At 40.8% G+C, this 20,716-nt stretch overlaps 1 protein-coding gene across 3 annotated transcripts in view; it reads right to left on the bottom strand.

Moving 5' to 3' along the window:
• Nucleotides 1-717: 717 nt before the first annotated feature.
• Nucleotides 718-20,716, bottom strand: part of LOC308261986 (cytochrome P450 2C18-like) — a gene marked incomplete at both ends in the record, with an annotated part of 31,591 nt that continues 11,592 nt past the window's right edge. For all 3 annotated transcript variants that reach the window (XM_080694223.1, XM_080694224.1, XM_080694225.1), the window contains 5 exons: nt 718-899; nt 3,000-3,141; nt 5,869-6,056; nt 10,836-10,943; nt 18,265-18,310. In XM_080694223.1, coding sequence (XP_080550349.1) covers nt 718-899; nt 3,000-3,141; nt 5,869-6,056; nt 10,836-10,943; nt 18,265-18,310 — 666 coding nt within the window. The remainder of the gene's footprint in view (nt 900-2,999; nt 3,142-5,868; nt 6,057-10,835; nt 10,944-18,264; nt 18,311-20,716) is intronic.

Here is a 20,716-nt window from a genome sequence, read left to right as displayed (position 1 = left end):
GAGACCTGTGTTTATTTTTTATCTCTTTAAAAATCTGTCTCACAAAAATCAAACTTTTTAGCCGGGTATGGTGGCACACGCTTGTAATTCCTGCGCTTGGGAGGCTGAGACAGGAGGATCGCGCAGATTCGAAGCCAGCCTCAGCTACTTAGTGAGGCTCTCAGCAACTTAGTGAGACCCTGTTTCCAAATAAAGTATAAAATAGGTCTGGGAGTACAGCCTGGAGGTAGAAAGCCTCTGGGTTCCACCTCCAGTACCACCAAAAAAAAAATCAAACTTTTTAGTTTGTCCCCCCAAGCCTCCTTAACAGGCTATAGTTCTTGGTTCATGGGAGTCCCAGGAGAGTCATCCCCCCCCCAAAAAAAAAGAAAAGAAAAGTTCTGAGAATTGGCACAGCAATTAACAATGGTTTTTATTCAAGTATTCAGAGCCACAAATAACTCTCAATTGTCATAAACTGATCATTTTGCTGTTTTACAATGAAAACATATTAGTAACTCAGCATTGGATAAGATTTGGCACTTGTGGTGGCTGATTTAAGTGTTATAATGAAGAGCAGGTATGTTAGCATCGTGATGATACTCTCAACAAAGGATCATGAGAAAATGGGAAGACATGAGAAGAGAATTGAGAGAAGGCAGGTGTGATAGGAGGAAAAGGTAGAAAATGCCCTGTGGAGAAGTGGCAGGTGACAACACAGAACCACTCTGCTCTTTTTCAGACAGGAACAAAACAGAGCTGGTACAATGGTGGCAAACGGCCAAGCATATTGCCCACTGGGGTGGTGTCAATGTCCTTTAAGGCAACCACAGGTTTCAGGTTAAAATTCTGTAAAATGCTGGTCAGGAACAAAAACAGCTCCATGCGTGCCAGGCCCTCTCCTGCACATATTCGCTTTCCTGGAAAAAAAATATAGAAGATTGTTCCTTATTGATGACTTGGTACCCATCAATTCTTTTAGTTCCTACTTGTCCTGTAAGTATTTTGTTTCTCCACCAATTTTAAATGATGTCTTTGCAGGATATAGCAGTCTTAGTTGGAGGTTGTTTTCTTTCAGCCCCTCCAGGCTTTCGTGACTTGGATTGAGATGTCTGGAGTGATGCTTATTCTTTTGACCCTCAATATCACCCATTCTTTTGTTCTTCATATTCTTAAGACTCTTTGCTTGGAAGTTGGGTGTGGTGGTGCATGCTTGTAATCCTAGCTGTAGGGAGGCTGAGACCGGAGGATCACAGTTTCGTAGACAGCCTTAGCTATTACTTACTGAGGCTGTTTGCAACTCAGTGAGATCCTGTTTCAAAATAAAGAATAAAAATGGGGCTGGGAGTATAGCTTGGAGGTAGGATGCCTCTGGGTTTCATCCCCAGTACCACAAGAAAAAGACTCTGTTTGGCCTCTAAGTTAGTCATTTTGATTATTATGCTGTGTGGAGTTCTTTGAACTTGTCTTGTTGGTCTTCTGAATGTCTCTTGTATGTGAATATACAAGTCTTTTTCTAGATTTGGTAAACTCTCTATTATTTCTTTAAAGGGGTTTCTAATACTCTTGGTATGTGCTTCTAGACCCTCTTCAATGCCTATTATCTGTAAGTTAGATTATTTCATATTGTTCCATCTTTCTGGATGTTCTGATCATGTTGTATTGTCTTCTCTATATTGTTACTGTGTGGTCCATTTTGAATAAGTTGTCTTCCAAGACTGAGACTCTATTTTTCATATGTGGCCTGCCATAGGTAGTTTCTATTGAGTTTTTAATTCATTTATTGACTCCTTCACTTCACTAAAAGCCTCCTTTTGGTTCTTACTTAGGGCCTCAAATTCTCTATTCCTATGTTCTTTCATTTCCTCTATATTTTCTCTGATTTCAATTTTGAAACCTTTGATCATATTGAAAATCAAAATTGTGAGTGAGACTCTCATCAACTCTGTTTCAAAAATAAAAACCTAAGAGGCCTGGGAGTATAGCTTGGAGGTAGAATGCCCCTGGGATCAATCCTCAGACCATAAAAAAAGAAAGAAAGAAAGAGAGAGAGAGAGAAAGAAAGAAAGAAAGAAAGAAAGAAAGAAAGAAAGAAAGAAAGAAGTGCTCAGTCCTCAACACCTCGAAATGTATAGTGCCAGACCCAGCATAGGCATCAAAAGCCAGCACAAAACACGAAAGCAACTTCAGGCCCAGATTCTCAGCAGACACAATTTAGCAGTGAGCCTGAGTATCCGAGATACATAATCAAGAGCAGAGGAAACTGAAGATGCTCTGGAATTTGAAGATTTTCCTCCCACATTTCCAACAATTTGCTCAGCCTGCATTTGATTGGCAAGTTCTAACACCCTGGAGCTATAGGAACTGTCCTGTGCTCCATTGCCTCTGCAAGGCTCCCTGTCTTCTCTTCTTTCCTTGCTCCTGGCCCCTGTGAGCCAGCTCAACTGTCCTCTCTCCAGGGAGAATGTAGAGAAGAGAATGCAAGCGACTCCCCCCACCCCAGACCCCCCAGAAGCCTGTGCTTCCTTCCCTCACAGCTAGTCCTACAGGATCACAATAACCTGTTTGCTCACCTGCTTCGCAACTCAGGAGTGAGTCTCTCAAGAGCCTCTGTGTGCTCTAATACACTCGCATCCTAGAGCTCGGTGGGAGACACCACACAGGAGATACAAGTGCAGATACGGATACCCTCTCTTGGCAGGTGAGGAAAGTTTAAATAGGTTTCACTTCTAAGAAGAGCCCCTGGGTACCATGGTGATATATCCTAATGCAGAATTCAACTGACCTATAGTATAGCTTCTTCAGTTTGGAAAACTAGGTTGGATACTCCTCCAAAACCCACTGTCATGGCCCCATAATGAGAGTGTATTGTGACCAGAAAAAGTGCAGTATTGGAGTTGTGCCCCTCAAGATGCACCAGAGCAAATCCACCAGCCCCAGAGGAGACACAATGCCAAGAGCATCAGATCCTAAAACGTCATCTTGTTCCCCAGAGTACACACACAGCAAATTTCTCTTACCTGCTGAGAAAGCCATAAAGTAGTCGCTTTTCTTAAAGTTGCCACTCTCATCCAAAAAGTGGCCAGGGTCAAACGTCTCTGGGTTGGGGAATTCTTTGTTATCATGGAGCACTGAAGTCAAGGATGGTATTATGGTTGTGCCCTGGAAAAAAAATAATAAGTTTTTTTTATTTTTTATTTGGACAGATAAAATAAGTTATTTAGCCAGGCGTGATAGCACACGCTTGTAATCCCCGCGCTTGGGAGGCAGAGACAGGAGGATCGCGCAGGTTCAAAGCCAGCCTCGCTGGCTTAAGACACCCTGTTTCCAAATAAAAATATAAAATAGGTTTGGGAGTGTATCCCAGAGGTAGAAGGGTTTCCAGGAACCCCAGTACCAAAAAAAAAAAAAAAAAGTTACTTAAAAGCTGAGTGGAGAGCCAGGTGTAGTGGTGCACACTTGTAATTCCAGTACTTGGGAGGCTGAAAGGGGAGAGGACTGCAGGTTTGAAGACAGCCTCAGAAAGTAGTGAGACTCTCATCAACCTGGTGTGACCTTGTTTCAAAATAAAAATAAAAACCCGAGTATGTGGCACAAGCTTTTAATCCCAGGACTTGGGAGGCTGGAGGAGATTCCGTTCTCCTAAATTTATCATATTTAAATTCTATAATTTTGCTTTTAAAACACTTTTTTGTTTTATTTATTTATTTATTTATTTGGTGGTACTGGGGGCGGAACCCAGAGGCTTTCTACCTCCGGGCTATACTCCCAAACCTTTTTTATATTTTATTTGGAAACAGGGTCTCACTAAGTTGCTGAAAGCCTCACTAAGTAGCTGAGGCTGGCTTCGAACCGGTGCGATCCTCCTGTCTCAGCCTCCCAAGCGCGGGGATTACAAGCGTGCGCCACCACACCTGCCTATGTATTACTTATTTAAATTTCTTGCCTAAGACAGCTGTGATGGCACATGCTTGTAATTTCAGCACTTTGGCAGCTGAGACAGGAGAACCGCACAGGTTTGAAGCCAGGCTCAGTTAGTTACTTAGTGAGGCTCTCAGCAACTAAGTGAGACCCTGTTTCCAAATAAATTATAAAATATGGCTGAGGGTATAGCCTGGAGGCAGAAAGCCCCTGGGTTCCACCCCCAGTACCATAAATTAATTAATTCCCTAATATATATATATATTTTTGCAGTACCGTGGATTGAATCCAGGGGCATTCTGCCTCTGTGCTACACCCCCATCCCTATTTTTTATTCTTTATTTTGAAACAGGGTCTCACTGAGTTGCAGAGTGTCTCACTAAGGCTGGCCATGAACCACAATCCTCCTTTCTCAGCTTCCCAAGTACTGGGATTACGAGCATGGGCCACCACATATCTCTCTCTCTCTCTCTCTCTCTCTCTCTCTCTCTCTCTCTCTCTCTCTCTCTCTCTCTTTCTTATTTTTGGTGGTACTGGGAATGAAACCCAGAAGCATTCTACCTCCAAGCTCCATGCCCAGCCCTATTTTTTATTCTTTATTTTAAAACAGGGCCTCACTGAGTTGCAAAGAGCCTCACTAAGTAGCTAAGGCTGTTTGCGAACCACAATCCTCCTATCTCGGCCACCCTAATGCAGGGATTACAAGCCTGCACCACCATGTCCAGCCCCAGATCTCTTATATATTTCAAAAAATATTATGCAAAAATGTCATTGTAAGATATAAAATTTTCAGCAAATGATACTGAGAAAACTGGACATTCATATAGAAAAGAAATAAAGTATTATCATTACTTCACATCATAAGTAAAAATAAACTTTTAATAATACATAAACCTCAAGATAAGAGTTAAAACTGAAACTTTCAGAAAAATAGATAAAAGTAAAAACTTAAAACTTTGTGCTGGCAAATAATCCTTTAGCTAGGACACAAATGCATAAATCATCAAGTATTGATGAACTGGACTCCATCGAAATAAAAACTTCTTCTCTTTGAAGATATTCTTAAGAAACTAAAAGGAAATGAGATGAAGGTGACTAGCAGTTCTGAATAGCTACCTGAGTTTTTCATCCTCTGGAAATATTTGGCAGAAGGCAGTACTCAATTCATTTCAAGAAACCAAAGGAGGAATATTCTTCAATATAAGTGCGACTCTTTCCACCTCTACCCTACACATACAACTGTGTTTCTGGGGTTTTTGTTGTGTTTATTTGTTTTTTGTTTTTGTTTTGGGGTGTGTGTGTGTGTGTGTGTGTGTGTGTGTGTGTAGCACTGGGAATTGAACCCAGGGGCATTCTACCTCCAAGCTACAATCTTAGCCCTATTTTATATTTTGAAACGGAGTCTCACCAGGTTAATGAGAGTCTCACTATTTGCTGAGACTGTCCCCAAACCTGCAATCCTTCTGTCTCAGCCTTCCAAGTACTGGGATTACAAGTGTGCACCAACCCGTCTGGTTGCAACTGTGTTTCTGATCATGAATCTTCATGGCAGTAAAATAACCAGAAGAGGCCGAGTGTGGTGGTGCACGCTTGTAATCCCCGTGCTTGGGAGGTGGAGACAGGAGGATCACACTGGTTCGAAGCCAGCCTCGGTGGCTTAAGAGACCCTGTTTCCAAATAAAAATATTAAAAAAATAGGTCTGGGAGTGTAGCCCAGAGGTGGAAGGGTTTCCAGGAACCCCAGTACCACCAAAACATAAAATAAAATAAAATAAAATAAAATAACCAGAAGAGACATAATTTGGGAATATAAGTACATGTCACCATTCTGCAACTCAGAGGAAGTCATTCCTCCTCAAAATTGCCTACTAAAATTATCTCAAAACTATTGATAAGGGGATGACTTCACCTTAGATAATTAAAACCACACTATGAATTTCTTACACAGTGAAAAGGAAACAAGCTTACTTTGGGAATGAGGTAGTTCCTGAATTTAACATCACGGGTCACTGAATGGGGCAAATCATTGGGGATGAGGTCAATGTATCTCTGGATCTCGTGCAACACAGCATCTGTGTAGGGCATGCGGCTCCTGTCCTGCATGCTGGGGCTCCGGTGTCTGCCAATCACATGTTCAATCTCTTCCTGGACTTTGGCTGAGAAGACAAAAGTGAGTACTGATGAAAAAGGAGAAAAATGACATATTTGTCATAAGAGTCTAGTGCTTCATGAAGCGTAATGGTGTCCAACAGCATCATAAAGCCATAAGTACATTTAATTTTCTATGTTATAGGTACATAGAACTCCCTTCCAACCTAGGCATTAAGATAAATCTATATATAGCTACATATTAGCATACAAGAGAATCAATACAAATAGAAATGATGAAATTCTCCAACATACAAATATTTAGTACATTATGAATTCAAGAAATTGCTGTCCTTGCAGAAAGAAAAGAGAACAAGAATTAATATTATATCAAATTATCCTAAGGTGTTTTTAAGCTGAATTCTGCCAACAGATCTATGTGTGTATGAGGGTTTGTGCTGTGTGTTTTACTTTTTGCAACTTACAAAGGTATCCAATTATCATCCTCACATATGCAAAGGTGCTTACTTTGAAATATTCTAAGACAGGTGTGGTGGTACATGCCTGTAATTCCAGACTTAAGAGGCTGAAACAGGAGGATCACAAGTTCACAGCCAGCCTTGGTAATTTAGTGAGGCTGTCTGCAAATTAGTGAGACCTTGTTTCAAATTTTAAAAATAAAAAAAATAGGGCTAGGGGTATAACTCAGAGATAGATGTACTATGCATCCAAAAAATGTTTAGAAATTTCTTCTGTCAAGCTGGGCGTGGTGGCGCACACTTGTAATCCCCGCGCTTGGGAGGCTGAGACAGGAGGATCGCACCGGTTCGAAGCCAGCCTCAGCTACTCAGTGAGGCTCTCGGCAACTTAGTGAGACCCTGTTTCCAAATAAAATATTAAAAAGGTCTGGGAGTATAGCCCGGAGGTAGAAAGCCTCTGGTTTCCACCCCCAGTACCACCAAAAAAAAAAAAAAAAAAATTTCTTCTGTCATTTACATATACACATTTATACTGGGGATTGAACCCAAGGGTATTCTATCACTGAGCTATACCCTCAGTTCCTTTTTATTTTTTACTTTGAGACAGGGTCTCACTAAGATGCCCAGGTTGGCTTCAAACGTGTGATCCTCCTGCCTGAGCCTCCTCAGTAGCTAGGATATAGGCACTGGCCACTGCATCTAGCTAAATAATGACTACTTCTTTTTGTGTATGTCATGGTAGGGAGGGTACGCTGCAAATTGAACCCAGGCACATTCTACCAAAGAACTACCCTGATTTTTTTTTTTTTTTTGAAACAGGATTTTGCTAGATTGCTGAGTCTTGCCACATTGCTAAGACTGGCCTCAAATCTGCGATTCTCCTGTCTCAGCCTCCCAAATACTGGGATCACAGGTATGCATCTGGCAATAATGACTATTCCTATTGCTTGACTGTACTATTTTAAACAATTTCTAAAACTCCCTGGTAAGAGAGATAAAGATTTACTTACATCTCCACTACCTCTTCATACAAAATATAAAAGACACATACCCACAAACAGATACACACACTTCCCTTCACTCCGTGGTTTATAATATATTTATATAATGATTTTTATTATATCAATATTAATTTTTTACAATAACATTAATTCATAAATATTGTTCAAAGGTAAGACAACTATAATTATGTTTCATCTTTTATACATTCATGGATTTAAAGAGCCTATTTACATTCCTAATTTTAGATGCCAACTTAGCATTACAAATGCTCAGGTATGTTTCAAATTTTAGTAATCTCTTAGTTACTAAAAAAACAATCATCAAATAATCACTCTTGTTTCTTTTGTTCTTGGTGATTTCCCTCGTCTATCCTGAAGTGGCCATTGCCCAGCACTCTCCAATATCCCTGCCTGAGGTCTTCTGATTCCTGGAGCCTATTACTTTCTCTGACTTGATTATATACCTTTGGATAGAGCATATGGTCTAGTATCTTTCTGAGAACATAGAAACATAGGAAAGTGTAAAATGGGCTATCAAAATGCTAGATGTGGGGAGGGAATGGAGTACGGATTGAGTAAGGGCTAATTGAGCGATGTGGGCACGTATACCTCTACCATCTTGTACTCCTTTAAGACGAATGACTATAATACACCAATAAAAAGGAAAAAAAATGTTAAATGTGGAGAAGAATAAATTGTAAGTATAATGTTTTTATTAGTATATTTTTGTCTCTTTTCTACTCGTTTCCTTTATAATTATGTTAAGTTGCTATCATTTTAAAATATCTTGTTATAGCTGGGTGTGGTGTTGCACGCATGTAATCCCTCGCACTTGGGAGACAGAGACAGGAGGATTGCACAGGTTTGAAGCCAGTCTCGCTGGCTTAAGAGGCCCTGTTTCCAAATAAAATATAAAATAGGTCTGGGAGTGTAGCCCGGAGTTAGAAGGGTTCCATCCCCAGTACCACCAAAAAAAAAAAAAAAAAAATAGCTTGTTATAATCAAAAGATGTGTTCTAGCCTGGTGTGGTGGCACATGCCTATAATCCCAATACTTGGGAGGCTGAGAAAGGAGAATTACAGGTCCACAGCCAGCCTCCTCCACTACTTAGTGAGGCCCTACACAACTTAGTGAGATCCTGTCTCAAAGAATAAAAAATAAGACTGGGGATGTGGCTCAGAGGTAGAATGCCCCTGGATTCAATCTCCAGTACCACAAAAAATATAAATAGATAAACAAAACTGACAAACTCTTAACTAGACTAAACGAAAGGGGAAGACAAAACACAAAGATGAAAAGGGAGACAACTGACACTGCAAAAATATAAAAGATAACTGAGATTTTTAAGAATAGCTATGCACCGACAAATACGCTAACCTAGAATAAATGGACAAATGCAGCTGGACACATACAGCTAACCAAGATTGAGTCTTGAAAGTGTAGAAGACCTAACAGACCTATAACAAGTAATCAGATTCAATCAGTAATAAAAAGTCTCCCATTGCCAGGTTTGGTAAGCTCACACCTGTAAATACAGCGCTTCGGGAAGCTGAGGAGAATCACAGGTTCAAGGCCCATCTCAGAAATGTAGTATGACCCTTAGCAACTAAGGGAGACCCTGTGTCAAATAAAAAATTAAAAGGGCTGGGGGTATAGCTTGGATATAGAATACCCCTGGGTTCAATCCCTAGAACAAGAAAGAAAAGAAGAGGAGAGGAGAGAAAAAGAAAAGAAGCCGGGCATGATGGTGCATGCTTGTAATCCCAGTACTTGAGAGGCTGAGACAGGAGGATCACAGGCTCAAAGCCAGCTTCAGCTACTTAGTAAGGTCCTCCACAACTTAGTGAGAACCTGTTTCAAAGTAAAGAATAAAAAATAGGGCTGAGGGTGTAGCTTGGAGGCAGAATTCTCCTGGGTTGTTTTTGTTTTGTTTTTTGGTTTGTGGTTTTTTTTGTTTTGGGGGTTTGTTTGTTTGTGTGGTTCCCAGTACCACAAAAAAACAGACCCAGGGCCAGATGGCTTCACTGATAAGTTCTACCAAACACTTAAAGATATTTAATAATTTTTAACTTATTCAAAAAAATTAAAGATGTAAGAATTCCTCCAAACACATTCTACAAAGTCAGCATTACTCTGACACCAAAACCAGACAAGAACACAACAAAAAAAGAAGAAACAAGTCAATATACTTGATGAACATAGATGCAAACACCTTCAACAATATATTAATAAATAGAATCCGTTAAAAAGAGTATCCATCAAGTGGAATTCCATATGGTCACCTCAGTAACTTCAGAAAAGCATTCAATGAAATTCAACATCCCTTCATGATAAAAAAAACAATGAACAAGTTGTACGTAGAAAGACTGTGCCTTATTAATTTTTTGTGGTACTGGGGTTCCTGGAAACCCTTCTACCTCCAAGCTACATTCCCAGACCTATTTTATATTTTTATTTGGAAACAGGGTCTCTTAAGCCAGCGAGGCTGGCTTCAAACCTGCGCGATTCTCCTGTCTCCGCCTCCCAAGCATGGGGATTACAAGCGCGCGCCACCACACCTGGCAGGACTGTACCTTATAATAAAAGCCATATGGACTAAGCCAACAGCTAACACTGAAAGGGGAAAAGATGGATGCTTTCTCTTTAAAATCTGGAACAAGAGAAGGATGCTTACTTTTGCCACTTTTCTTCAACATAGTATTAGATCACTGGGGCTCCACCCTTGGAAGGAATTAATGGTGGTCTCATGGAGTAAATTAGTTCCCCAGAGAAGGGCTTTTATAAGAAATCCAGGTACTTACCCTGAATCCTTCTTCCAAATGTGTCACTCACCACTCACCAGTCTCACACATGTTCAAACCTCTGTGATGTGCCATCCATCATGAGACCCTCACCAGAGCAGAGTGGATGTCAATGGCATGCACTTGAACCTTCAGGACCATGAGCTAAACAAACTTTTTTCTTTATCAAGTTCCTAGTCTCAGGTATTTTGCTATAGTAAAATAAGAGACACCTATCTACTATTGAAAGTGGTCAGTTCTTCAAAAACCCAGTGTAAAATCCCAGACCACTCCATGATGCTTGTACTTGCTAAAACCCATCTCACAAAACACAGACACTTTGTCCACTAAAATCTAAAAGCTTTTGTTTTTGCTTCTGCTCACATGGTCTTCCTTCTCTCATTCACTCTTCCCTCTTATGAAAACTTGCCTCGTTTTCATGCCTTCATTGTATTTTCACAAATTACAGCTAGTAGCACACATACGTCAATCCTGAAGCTCTTCTAAGAGACTGAAGGAGGAGAATGTTAGCAGCGTCTTCACCACATCTTTCTGGAATCCCCTGTGCTCGCTGGCTATGGCCATACCTGTGATCTCCGTATGCTTCAGCAGGAGCAGAAGTCCATATCTCAGAGTGGTACTTGTTGTCTCTGTTCCCGCCATGAACATATCAAGCACAGTGATTAGCAAGTTTTCTTTTTTTTTTTTTTTTTTTTTTTTTTTTTTTTATTTTTTTTTTTTTTAATTTATTTTTTATTGGTGCAATGTATTCATACATCATAGTGGTATAAATAAGATACTTTTGTAGACATACATGCACACATCGCCCAGTTAGCCCCTACCCGATCCCCACCCCATTCCCTCCCCATCCCTCCTTCCCACGCTTGGCTTAGTGGTTGACATCTAGTATTATAGCAATTTATACAATATTAACATTGATAATCTCACATAACAGTTTCATTTGTCTGGTACCAAACTTTTGATGACTTAAAGATAACATTTCAATATTTCTTTTTGCTTTCTTTCTTACCAGAGAATATTTTTTTTTCTTTTTTTTTTTTTAGGTGAAACTATCATACATTTATTTATTTATTTTTCAGAAAAAAATCTATCCTGATATGGAATATGGGCTCTAGATACCCAAAACAGTCTCAAAGAAGAACAAAGCTAGAAGATGTATATTTTCTGATTTCAAACCATATAAAGCTACAATAATTGAAACAGTGTAGTACTGTTCTAAAGGCAGATATATAAACCATTGGAGCTAAATAAAAGCCTAGAGATAAATTCTTCCATACATTGTCAAGTTATTTTTGACAAGGTTTCCATGAACTTTTGGTGGAGGAAATACTAGTCTTTTAACTAAATATTGTTGAAAAATAATAATAAATGAAAAATAATAAAATTGGACCCTTACCTAACACATATACAAATATTAACTCAAAATAGATAAAGGACCTAAATATAAATCTTAATACTATCAGCTTTTAGAAGAAAATCTGGGTCATAAAACCTCACAACATTGAAATTGGAAGTGATTTCTTGGATATGATTTCAATGGCACAGGCAACAAATGGGTAAATAAACTCCCTTAAAAAATAAAAAAATATTGTATATCCAAAGACAATGTAAACAGAGTTAAAAGTTACTGATGCTTTTCCAAGAGTTCCTCCTATGACCCATTTCTCCCTAGCTCTCACATATTAGGGAAAGCATCTGATTTCTTATTTTTTGTGCCTGACTAATCTCACTTAGCATAATGTCCTCCAGCTCCATCCATTTCCCTGAAAATGATGTAATTGAGTTTTTTTTGATGGCTGAGTAAAATTCCATTGTGTACATATCCCACAGTTTTGTAATCCATTCATCTGTTGATGGACATCTTGGCTGGTTCCATAGTTTGGCTATGGTGAATTGTGCAGCTATGAACATAGATACACATGCATTAGTTTGATAGTTTGGTTTCTTTTCTTTTGGGTAGATACCCAACAGTGGTATTGCTGGATCAAATGGTAGATTTGTTCCCATTCTTCTGAGGATTCTCCATACTGTTTTCCAAAGTGGTTGCACTAATTTGCAATCCCACCAACAATGTCTTAGAGTTCCCACTTCTCCACATCCTCGCCAGCATCTGTTGTTGTTTGTGTTTTGAATGATGGCCATTCTAGTTGGAGTTAGGTGAAATCTCAGGGTAGTTTTGATTTGCATCTCTCTGATTGCCAGTGATGTTGAGCATTTTTTCATGCATTTATTGGCCATTTGAATTTCTTCTTTTGTGAAGTGTCTATTTAGTTCATTTGCCCATTTTGTTATTGGATGTTTTGTTTTCTTAGTGTTGAGTTTCTTGAGTTCTCTGTATATTCTAGATATTAGTCCTCTATCAGTGGTGTAGGTGGCAAAAATCTTCTCCCATTCTGTTGGCTCTCGATTGAGATTCTTGATAGTTTCCTTTGCTGAACAGAAGCTTTTCAGTTTCATGCAATCCCATGTATTGATTCTCCTTTTAATTTGTTGTGCTTTTGGGGTCTTGTTGAGGAAATGTTTGTCTGTGCCTATGTGTTGTAGTGTTGGACCTATGCCCTCTTCAAGGAGCTTCAAAGTCTCTGGTTTAATTTCCAAGTCTTTGATCCATCGTGAGTTGACTTTTGTACAGGGTGAAAAAGTGGGATTAACATCCAATTTTCTGCATATGTTTAACCAGTTTTGCCAACACCATTTGTTAAAGAGGCTATCTTTTTTCCAGTGTATGTTTTTGGCCCCTTTGTCAAAAATCAATTGGCTGAAAGTGTGTGGACTTGTTTCTGGGTCTTCTATTCTGCTCCATTGGTCTATATATCTGTTCTTTTGCCAGTACCATGCTGTTTTTATTACAATGGCTTTGTAGTATAGTTTAAAGTCAGGTATTGTGATTCCTCCTGCGTGGTTTTTGTTGCTGAGAACTACCTTGGCTATTCTGGGCTTTTTGTTATTCCAGATAAATTTAAGGACTGATTTTTCTATGTCTGTGAGGAATGATCTTGGTAGTTTAATGGGCATTGCATTAAATCTGTAGATCAGTTTTGGGAGTATGGCCATTTTAATAATATTTATTCTGCCAATCCATGAACATGGAAGGTCTTTCCATCTTCTAAGATCTTCTTCGATTTCTTTTTTCAGTGTTTTATAATTTTCTTTGTAGAGATCTTTTACCTCCTTGGTCAAGTTTATTCCTAGGTATTTTATTTTTTTGTGGGAGATCCTGAGTGGAAGTGTTTTCTGAATTTCTTTTTCAGTGGATTTATGGTTGGTGTACAGGAAAGCTTCTGATTTTTTAAGATTGATTTTGTATCCAGATACCTTGCTGAATTTGTTGATCAGTTCTATAAGTCTTTTGGTTGAGTTTGTTGGGTTTTCTAAGTATAGTATCATGTCATCTGCAAATAGTGAAAGCTTGAGTTCTTCTTTTCCTATTTGTACTCCTTTGATTTCCTTTTCTTGCCTTATTGCTCTGGCTAGAGTCTCTAGTACTATATTGAAGAGAAGTGGTGATAGTGGACATCCTTGTCTCGTTCCAGTTTTTAGGGGGAATTCTTGAAGTTTTTCCCCATTTAATATGATGTTGGCAGTGGGCTTATTGTAGATTGCCTTAATAATGTTGAGATATGTTCCTTCTATTCCAATTCTCTGCAGTGTTTTTATCATAAATGGATGTTGAATTTTATCAAATGCTTTTTCAGCATCTATTGAGATGATCATGTGGTTTTTGTCTTTGATTCTGTTTATATGATGAATTACATGGATTGATTTTCGTATATTGAACCAGCCTTGCATCCCTGGGATGAACCCTACCTGGTCATGGTGAATGATTTTCTTGATGTGGTTTTGAATGCGTGTTGCTAGTATTTTGTTTAATAGTTTTGCATCCAAGTTCATCAGAGATATAGGCCTGTAGTTTTCCTTCCTTGAACTGTCTTTATTCGGTTTGGGTATTAGTGTGATGTTGGCTTCATAGAATGTATTTGGGAGAGTCCCGGTTTTTTCTATTTCCCGAAATAGTTTGAGTAGTATTGGGATTAGTTCTCCTATAAAGGTTTTATAGAATTCACTTGGGAAACCATCTGGTCCTGGGCTTTTCTTTGATGGTAAGCTCTTTATTGCTGTTTCAATCTCTTTAATTGTTATTGGTTGGTTTAAGTGTTCTATATCTTCTTGACTCAGTTTAGGAAGGTTGTATTTATCTAGGAAGTTGTCGATTTCCTCCAGGTTTTCCATTTTGTTGGAGTATAGTTTTTCAAAGTAGTTTCTGATAATCCTCTGGATTTCTACGCTGTCAGTAGTAATGTCTCCTTTTTCATCCCTTATCTTCATAATTTGGGTTGATTCTCTCTTTTTTTTAGTTAGGTTGGCTAATGGTTTATCAATCTTGTTAATTTTTTCAAGAAACCAGCTTTTAGTTTTGTTGATTTTCTGTATTGTTTTTTTATTCTCTATTTCGTTAATTTCTGCTCTAATTTTAATAATTTCCCGTCTTCTGCTGGCTTTGGGGTTCAATTGTTCCTGCTTTTCAAGGGCTTTGAGGTGTGTCATAAGGCTATTTATTTGAAGATTTTCTGTTTTTCTTATGTGAGCACTCAGTGCTATAAATTTTCCTCTTAATACTGCCTTCAAAGTGTCCCAGAGGTTTTGATATGTTGTTTCTTTATTTTCATTTGTTTCTAGAAATTTCTTGATTTCACCTCTTACATCTTCTATGACCCATTCTTCATTCAGAAGTGTGGTGTTCAGTCTCCACATGTTTATGTTGTTTCTCTGAGTCTTCTTATAGTTGATTTCTAGTTTCATTCCATTATGGTCTGAAATGACACAGGGAAGTATGTAACATTTTTTAAATTTGCTAGTGCTCATTTTGTGTCCCAGGATGTGATCTATTTTGGAGAAGGTTCCATGAGCAGCTGAGAAAAATGTAAACTCTGCTGTAGTTGGGTGAAATATTCTATATGAGTCCAACAGGTCCATTTGGTTAATGGTGTTCTTTAGTTCTGAGACATCTTTACTGACCCTTTGTCTGGAAGATCGGTCTAGTATTGTGAGAGGTGTGTTGAAGTCTCCCAGTATTATTGTGTTGGGATTTATGTGTGACTTCATATCACAAAGAGTTTGATTTATGAAAGTAGCTGCCCCTATGTTTGGGGCATAGATGTTGATTATTGTTATTTCCTCTTGCTGGACTATTCCTTTTACCAGTAAGATGTGACCTTCTTTGTCTCTTCTAATAAGTTTGGGTTTGAAGTCTAACTTGTCTGATATCATAGTTGCTACTCCTGCTTGTCTTCGAGTACCATTAGCATGGATTACCTTGCTCCAGCCCTTTACCTTGAGTTTGTTCCTATCTTTACTTGTAAGGTGTGTTTCTTGTAAGCAGCAGATGGATGGATTCTGGCTTTTAATCCATTTTGCCACTTTATGTCTTTTTATTGGGGAGTTGAGGCCGTTTACATTAAGTGTGATTATAGAGAGATAATTTTTAATTCCCAACATGTTAAGATCTTATTTCTGTTTAAGATACTGTTTATTCTTCTTTGCTTAGTTGTCTGCTGGATGGGAATTCTTGTTTCTTTGGTTCTGGCGTGTATTACCCATTTCCTCTTTGCAGTTAATCTCCTTGAGTATTTTCTCTAGCGCTGGTTTTGAAGACATAAATTCCTTCAGTTGCTGTTTGTCATGGAAGCTTCTTATTTCCCCATCTAATTTGATGGATAGTTTTGCTGGGTAGGAAATTTTTGGCTGGAAGTTGTTTTCTTTCAGAGTTTGGAATATGTTACTCCAAGCCCTTCTGGCTTTCATAACTTGGTTTGGGAAGTCTGGAGTGATTCTAATTGGTTTGCCTCTGTATGTCACGTGGCCTTTTGTTTTTGTTGCCTTTAAGATTCTCTCCTTGGCTTCCACATTAGTCATTTTGACAATTATGTGGCGTGGGGATCCTCTTCTCTGATCCTGTCTAAAGGGAGTTCTATAAGTTTCCTGGATCTGTGTATCGACCTCTTGCTCTATGTTTGGAAAATTTTCTGCTATTACTTCCTTGAAGAGATTGTTGATCCCTTTGGTTTCACCTTCTTTTCCCTCCTCTATTCCAATTATTCTTAGGTTAGCTCTCTTGAAATGGGCCCATATTTCTTCAATGTCAGATTCCTGCTGTCGGGTTTTTTTTTCTAAATTAGAAACTATGCGTTCATTTTTAGAATGATCATCTTCAAGGAGCGAGATTCTATTCTCCATGTGGTCTAATCTGTTGTTTATACTTTGGATTGAGGCCTTTACTTCATTAATTGCATCCTTTATCTCTTTTTGACTCTCTCTAAATTCTTTTCGAAAGTCCTCTATTATTTCTAAAGTTATTTTCCTAATTTGATCTTCTAGAGATCTTTGGATTTCTGTGTTATCAGATTCTGATGTTGTGGGGTTGTTGGCATTCACTGCTCCATTGTTATTTCTCTTTCCCATGATTTTGGAAGTTTGTGCCTTCTCTGGGTTCTTCCCCGAGTCACTACGAGTTCACTTAAGATGCTCTGGATCTCGTGTCTGTGGTATCTCAGTCACCACTACTCCTTAACTGGTTTGTATCACAAAGTCTCAGACCCAGGGAGTCAATCAAGGCTGCTTAGACTGTGGGGAGTGCCAAGTTGGGCGTTCTCCAGTGGGGAGTTGTGACTATGGTATGATATCTCTGCCACTGCCACTCCCCCCCTGGGCTGCACTGCTAAAATCTCCGACCCAGGGAGACTATCTGCGCAAGTCCCTGGGAGCGCAGTACTGGGATTTCTTCCCTAGGGGTCACAATTTGACTCACGGTTATTGAGTGCGCTGATGGAGCTGTAGTGAACTTGGTGGATTCGCTGCTGCCGCCACTGGCAATATGGCACCACTGCCACGCCCTTGGCCGTGATGCGGCGTATTTCTTCTCTGGTTTTGAACTCCGCTCTGAGTCCCTGCCAGTTGTGCTGTGCTCGGCCCTTGGGAGCTTTAGATGTTCCCTGCACCAACAAAACTGCTGACTGCCGCCCGGCTGTTCAGCACCTGCTCACCTCAGCTTGCTGTCAACCGCTCCTCTCAGGCTCCTGGTGGCTGGTTGAATGGATTGGTCTAGGGCTGTCCGGTGAACTCACCACTGCCGCCAGCAGTAAGACGCTGCTTCTGCGTCCTAGGCCGCGAGGCCAAAGTACCTCCTCTCTGGATTTGAGCTCTGTTTTGAGTCTCCCTCCTCTCTGGAGCCTGGTGCTGCTAGGGGAGATGTAGGCCGCTCCGCTCCGGCCGCTCTGCGCCCGGCTCTGGCTGCTCTGCACCGCGGGTCTGGCCACTCCGGCCGCTCCGGCCGTTCCGCAACGCGGCTCTGGCTGCTCCGACTGTTCTGGTCGCTCCGCTCCGGCTGTTCTGGCCGCTCTGCTCGGCTGCTCTGGCCGCTCCGCTCAGCTGTTCTGGCCGCTCCGCTCCGGCTGCTCCAGCCGCTCCACTCCGCGGCTCTGGCCACTCCGCGTGGCCGCTCCAGGCAATCCGCGCTGCGGCTCTGGCCGCTCCGGCTGTTCTGGCCACTCCGCTTGGCTGTTCTGGCCGCTCTACTCGGCTGCTCTGAACCGCGGCTTCGGCTGCTCTGCACCGCGGGTCTGGCCACTCCGGCCGCTCTGGCGGTTCCGCGACGCGGCAGGCCGCTCCACTCTGCGGCTCCCCCCAATCCGCGCTGCGGCTCTGGCCGCTCAGCGCTGCGCGGGCGCGGCACTTCGGGCTGGTTTTTTTCTGGTGTCTTGTTTTTCCAGCCCTTTTTCTCTGTCCCTTGTAGTTACCGTTTTTATTTCTTTGCTGGTGGTGTTTTCTGGCTCTGAAAGGCGCTGGTTTTGTGGTAGTAGAGTTGGGTTGTTAGCGGGACTTGTAAGTGCCGCTTTCCTCCGTCGCCATCTAGTTCTATCTGCAGGAAAATGCTGGAAAGACTCAATGAACAACTTCAGAAAAATGCCACCGCGCGCAGCCGCCGCCGCCGCCGGGAGCCCAGCAAGTTTTCAATAGTAAATTCAGACTGTTTATTGTGTTTTTCCTAAAAAAAAATTACATGATTAATTATTTGACAGTTTGCCAGCATATTTGATTACCGTGAATCCAAAGTAACTTGGGTTATTCTAAAAATAATAAAACTTAGCCAAAAGAGAGTATGGTACTAAAACTGCAACAACTGCATCATACGGCAGAGAAAGTAGATTCATTTACCCAGTCGTTATTTCCTGCCCCTTATCACTTGCTTGCCTGAAGATTTCATTTCTCAGCGACTTTCTTAGTTATGACAGCCATGTGACATATGTTTTAACAATGACATATAAGAAGGAACATATAATGCCACTTTCCCTCTTTTGTTCTTCTTACTCAGAATGTATATATTACAGGAGAAGTGATGGAGACACTGCCATAAACACTAGCATCTAAGCGTCAAGACAAAGGCTCAGGCTAATGCTGTAGCTCAAGATTAGAGTGTGTGCCTAGCATTCAGAAGGCCCTGGATTCGACCCCCTGGATCATAACGAATATGGAAAGGGAGGGGGAGAGAGGGAGGAAAGAAAAAGGGAAAGGAAAAGAGGTGGAGGGCGAATTTCAGAAGGCTTTGTAAAGATACTACTAGTGTCCTTCATCTTGGTCTCTTAGAGAAGCTCCATTATTGAAGTTTCTGCACCACTAGCCATAATCTGTGAAAATATGATGAATGCATGCGAATGAGACAATTTTTCCTAAAAGGGGAGTAACTGAGAGAAGGGAGACAGCATGAGCAGTAGCAAAAGCAGCTGAGTCCACGATGTCTCTGGGCTACTGTACGAGTTATAGAGGAACCAGCATGAGACTCCTTATAAGCGAGACAAATGCACTATTTTGTAAAGCCAATATTAATTAGGTTTTCTCATGTGTATGCACACACAATTTTAATGAGTATTAATTGGTATATTAGAGCAAAATCTCAAAAAAAATATTATAAGCCAGAATCAAGAATTTGCAATTCCTGGAGTGTGACATCAGCAATGTGGTAGAAGAAGAGGCTGTGACTCTCCATTTGCCCAAATAATTCTGGTATCAATTACCTATGAGAAACTCAGGGGCAAGCCAAGAGATTCCCACACACTAGGCAGCTGATAAAACATCTACGTCTAGCAGGTAAGAAAAACCACTGCACACTTGAGCCCTGATCCCACCCTGAACAATATGCCATTGCCAGAGCCAGCTGGCAAAAGTACGGGTTCTGAAGAGAGGCATGAGGATGAAGAATTCAACTCTTAGAATTTGATTCAAAGAATATTTAATTCTAACATGGGGGAGGTGCCAGACTACTATCTCTACTGGCCAACCCCTGCTCCTGGGTCAGTATTCTCTATTGGGCTGACCTACTGGCCAACTGACTGACGCCTACTTCTGGGTCAATATCATCACCCCTCTTGGGCCTTTCCTGGGGTATGTATAGAGTTACAGGTCAATCAACATTCTCATGCTATCACCACCGGAATACAATACAGACCAATCCAAAGCGCATACATTACAGGTAGGTTAATCAGTACCCTCGTGCCATCACCACCTGATCTTCTCTCAGACCTTTTACTTTGAACTTCCCATGATCCCAAACCTTGTTGACTCTGGGTAAAGGACAGGCCAGCTGAGTCAGAAATATTCTTTTAGGGGAAAACCTTAATGGCTCCCAACAAGCCATATAATCTGAGAGGCATCTCCAACATCCGGCGGAGAGGGAGGTTTGGACCACAATTATAACACCCTAACTCAAAGGTTCCCCACAGATTGACTCTAAATTCATCAGCTCTGGGAGTGGAGGAAACAATCATACAGGAGTGTCTCTAGAACACAGAGAAAAGTGGATTTATACAGGGGCAAAGCACTTCCAGAGGATTTACACTCAAGAATCAGGGCAGAGAAGGGGATTAAAGTCAAAGGTTTCAGTTTCTCCTTGGAAGGGATGTGCTACTGCTAACTGATGAGCTTCCACTAGTCTGTTAACTAGGCCAACAAAAAAGCAGACCTCGGGCAGCCAGAGCAGGAGCTGGCACCTCCCCAGCCACACCATGATCCTTCCCCCAGCGATTAAAGACCAGGCTGTCCGTTGTCCCTGGAAGGAGCCGTGAGGGTCACCACTTCTACAGCTCCCACCCAAGGGAACACATCCTTAACTACCCAGCCCTGGCCAGATGAGTCTCTGCATTCCCAAATCTCCTTATACCACAGAAAAATACAATAGACCCACTTCCAGAAGCAATTTTCACAGGAGCAGAGGAAGCCACTGCAATAAGTGTGCAGGCATTTGCCACAAATCACACATATACCTGATCACATCACAACTCTATATCAACATGCAGGTTTTCAGAAGACCTGACGGATAACTCCACCTCCTTATTTGTCCAGATTCATTTCTGGTTACAGTCAACTAAAATGTCTCTCTTCCATCTCTGCCACCACA

This window comes from Muscardinus avellanarius (genome assembly GCF_963383645.1).
Source record: "Muscardinus avellanarius genome assembly, chromosome: 4".
Classification (NCBI taxonomy): Eukaryota; Metazoa; Chordata; class Mammalia; order Rodentia; family Gliridae; genus Muscardinus; species Muscardinus avellanarius.
The sequence above is the reverse complement of the archived record's forward strand: the minus strand, read 5'-3'. Positions and strand labels throughout refer to the sequence as shown.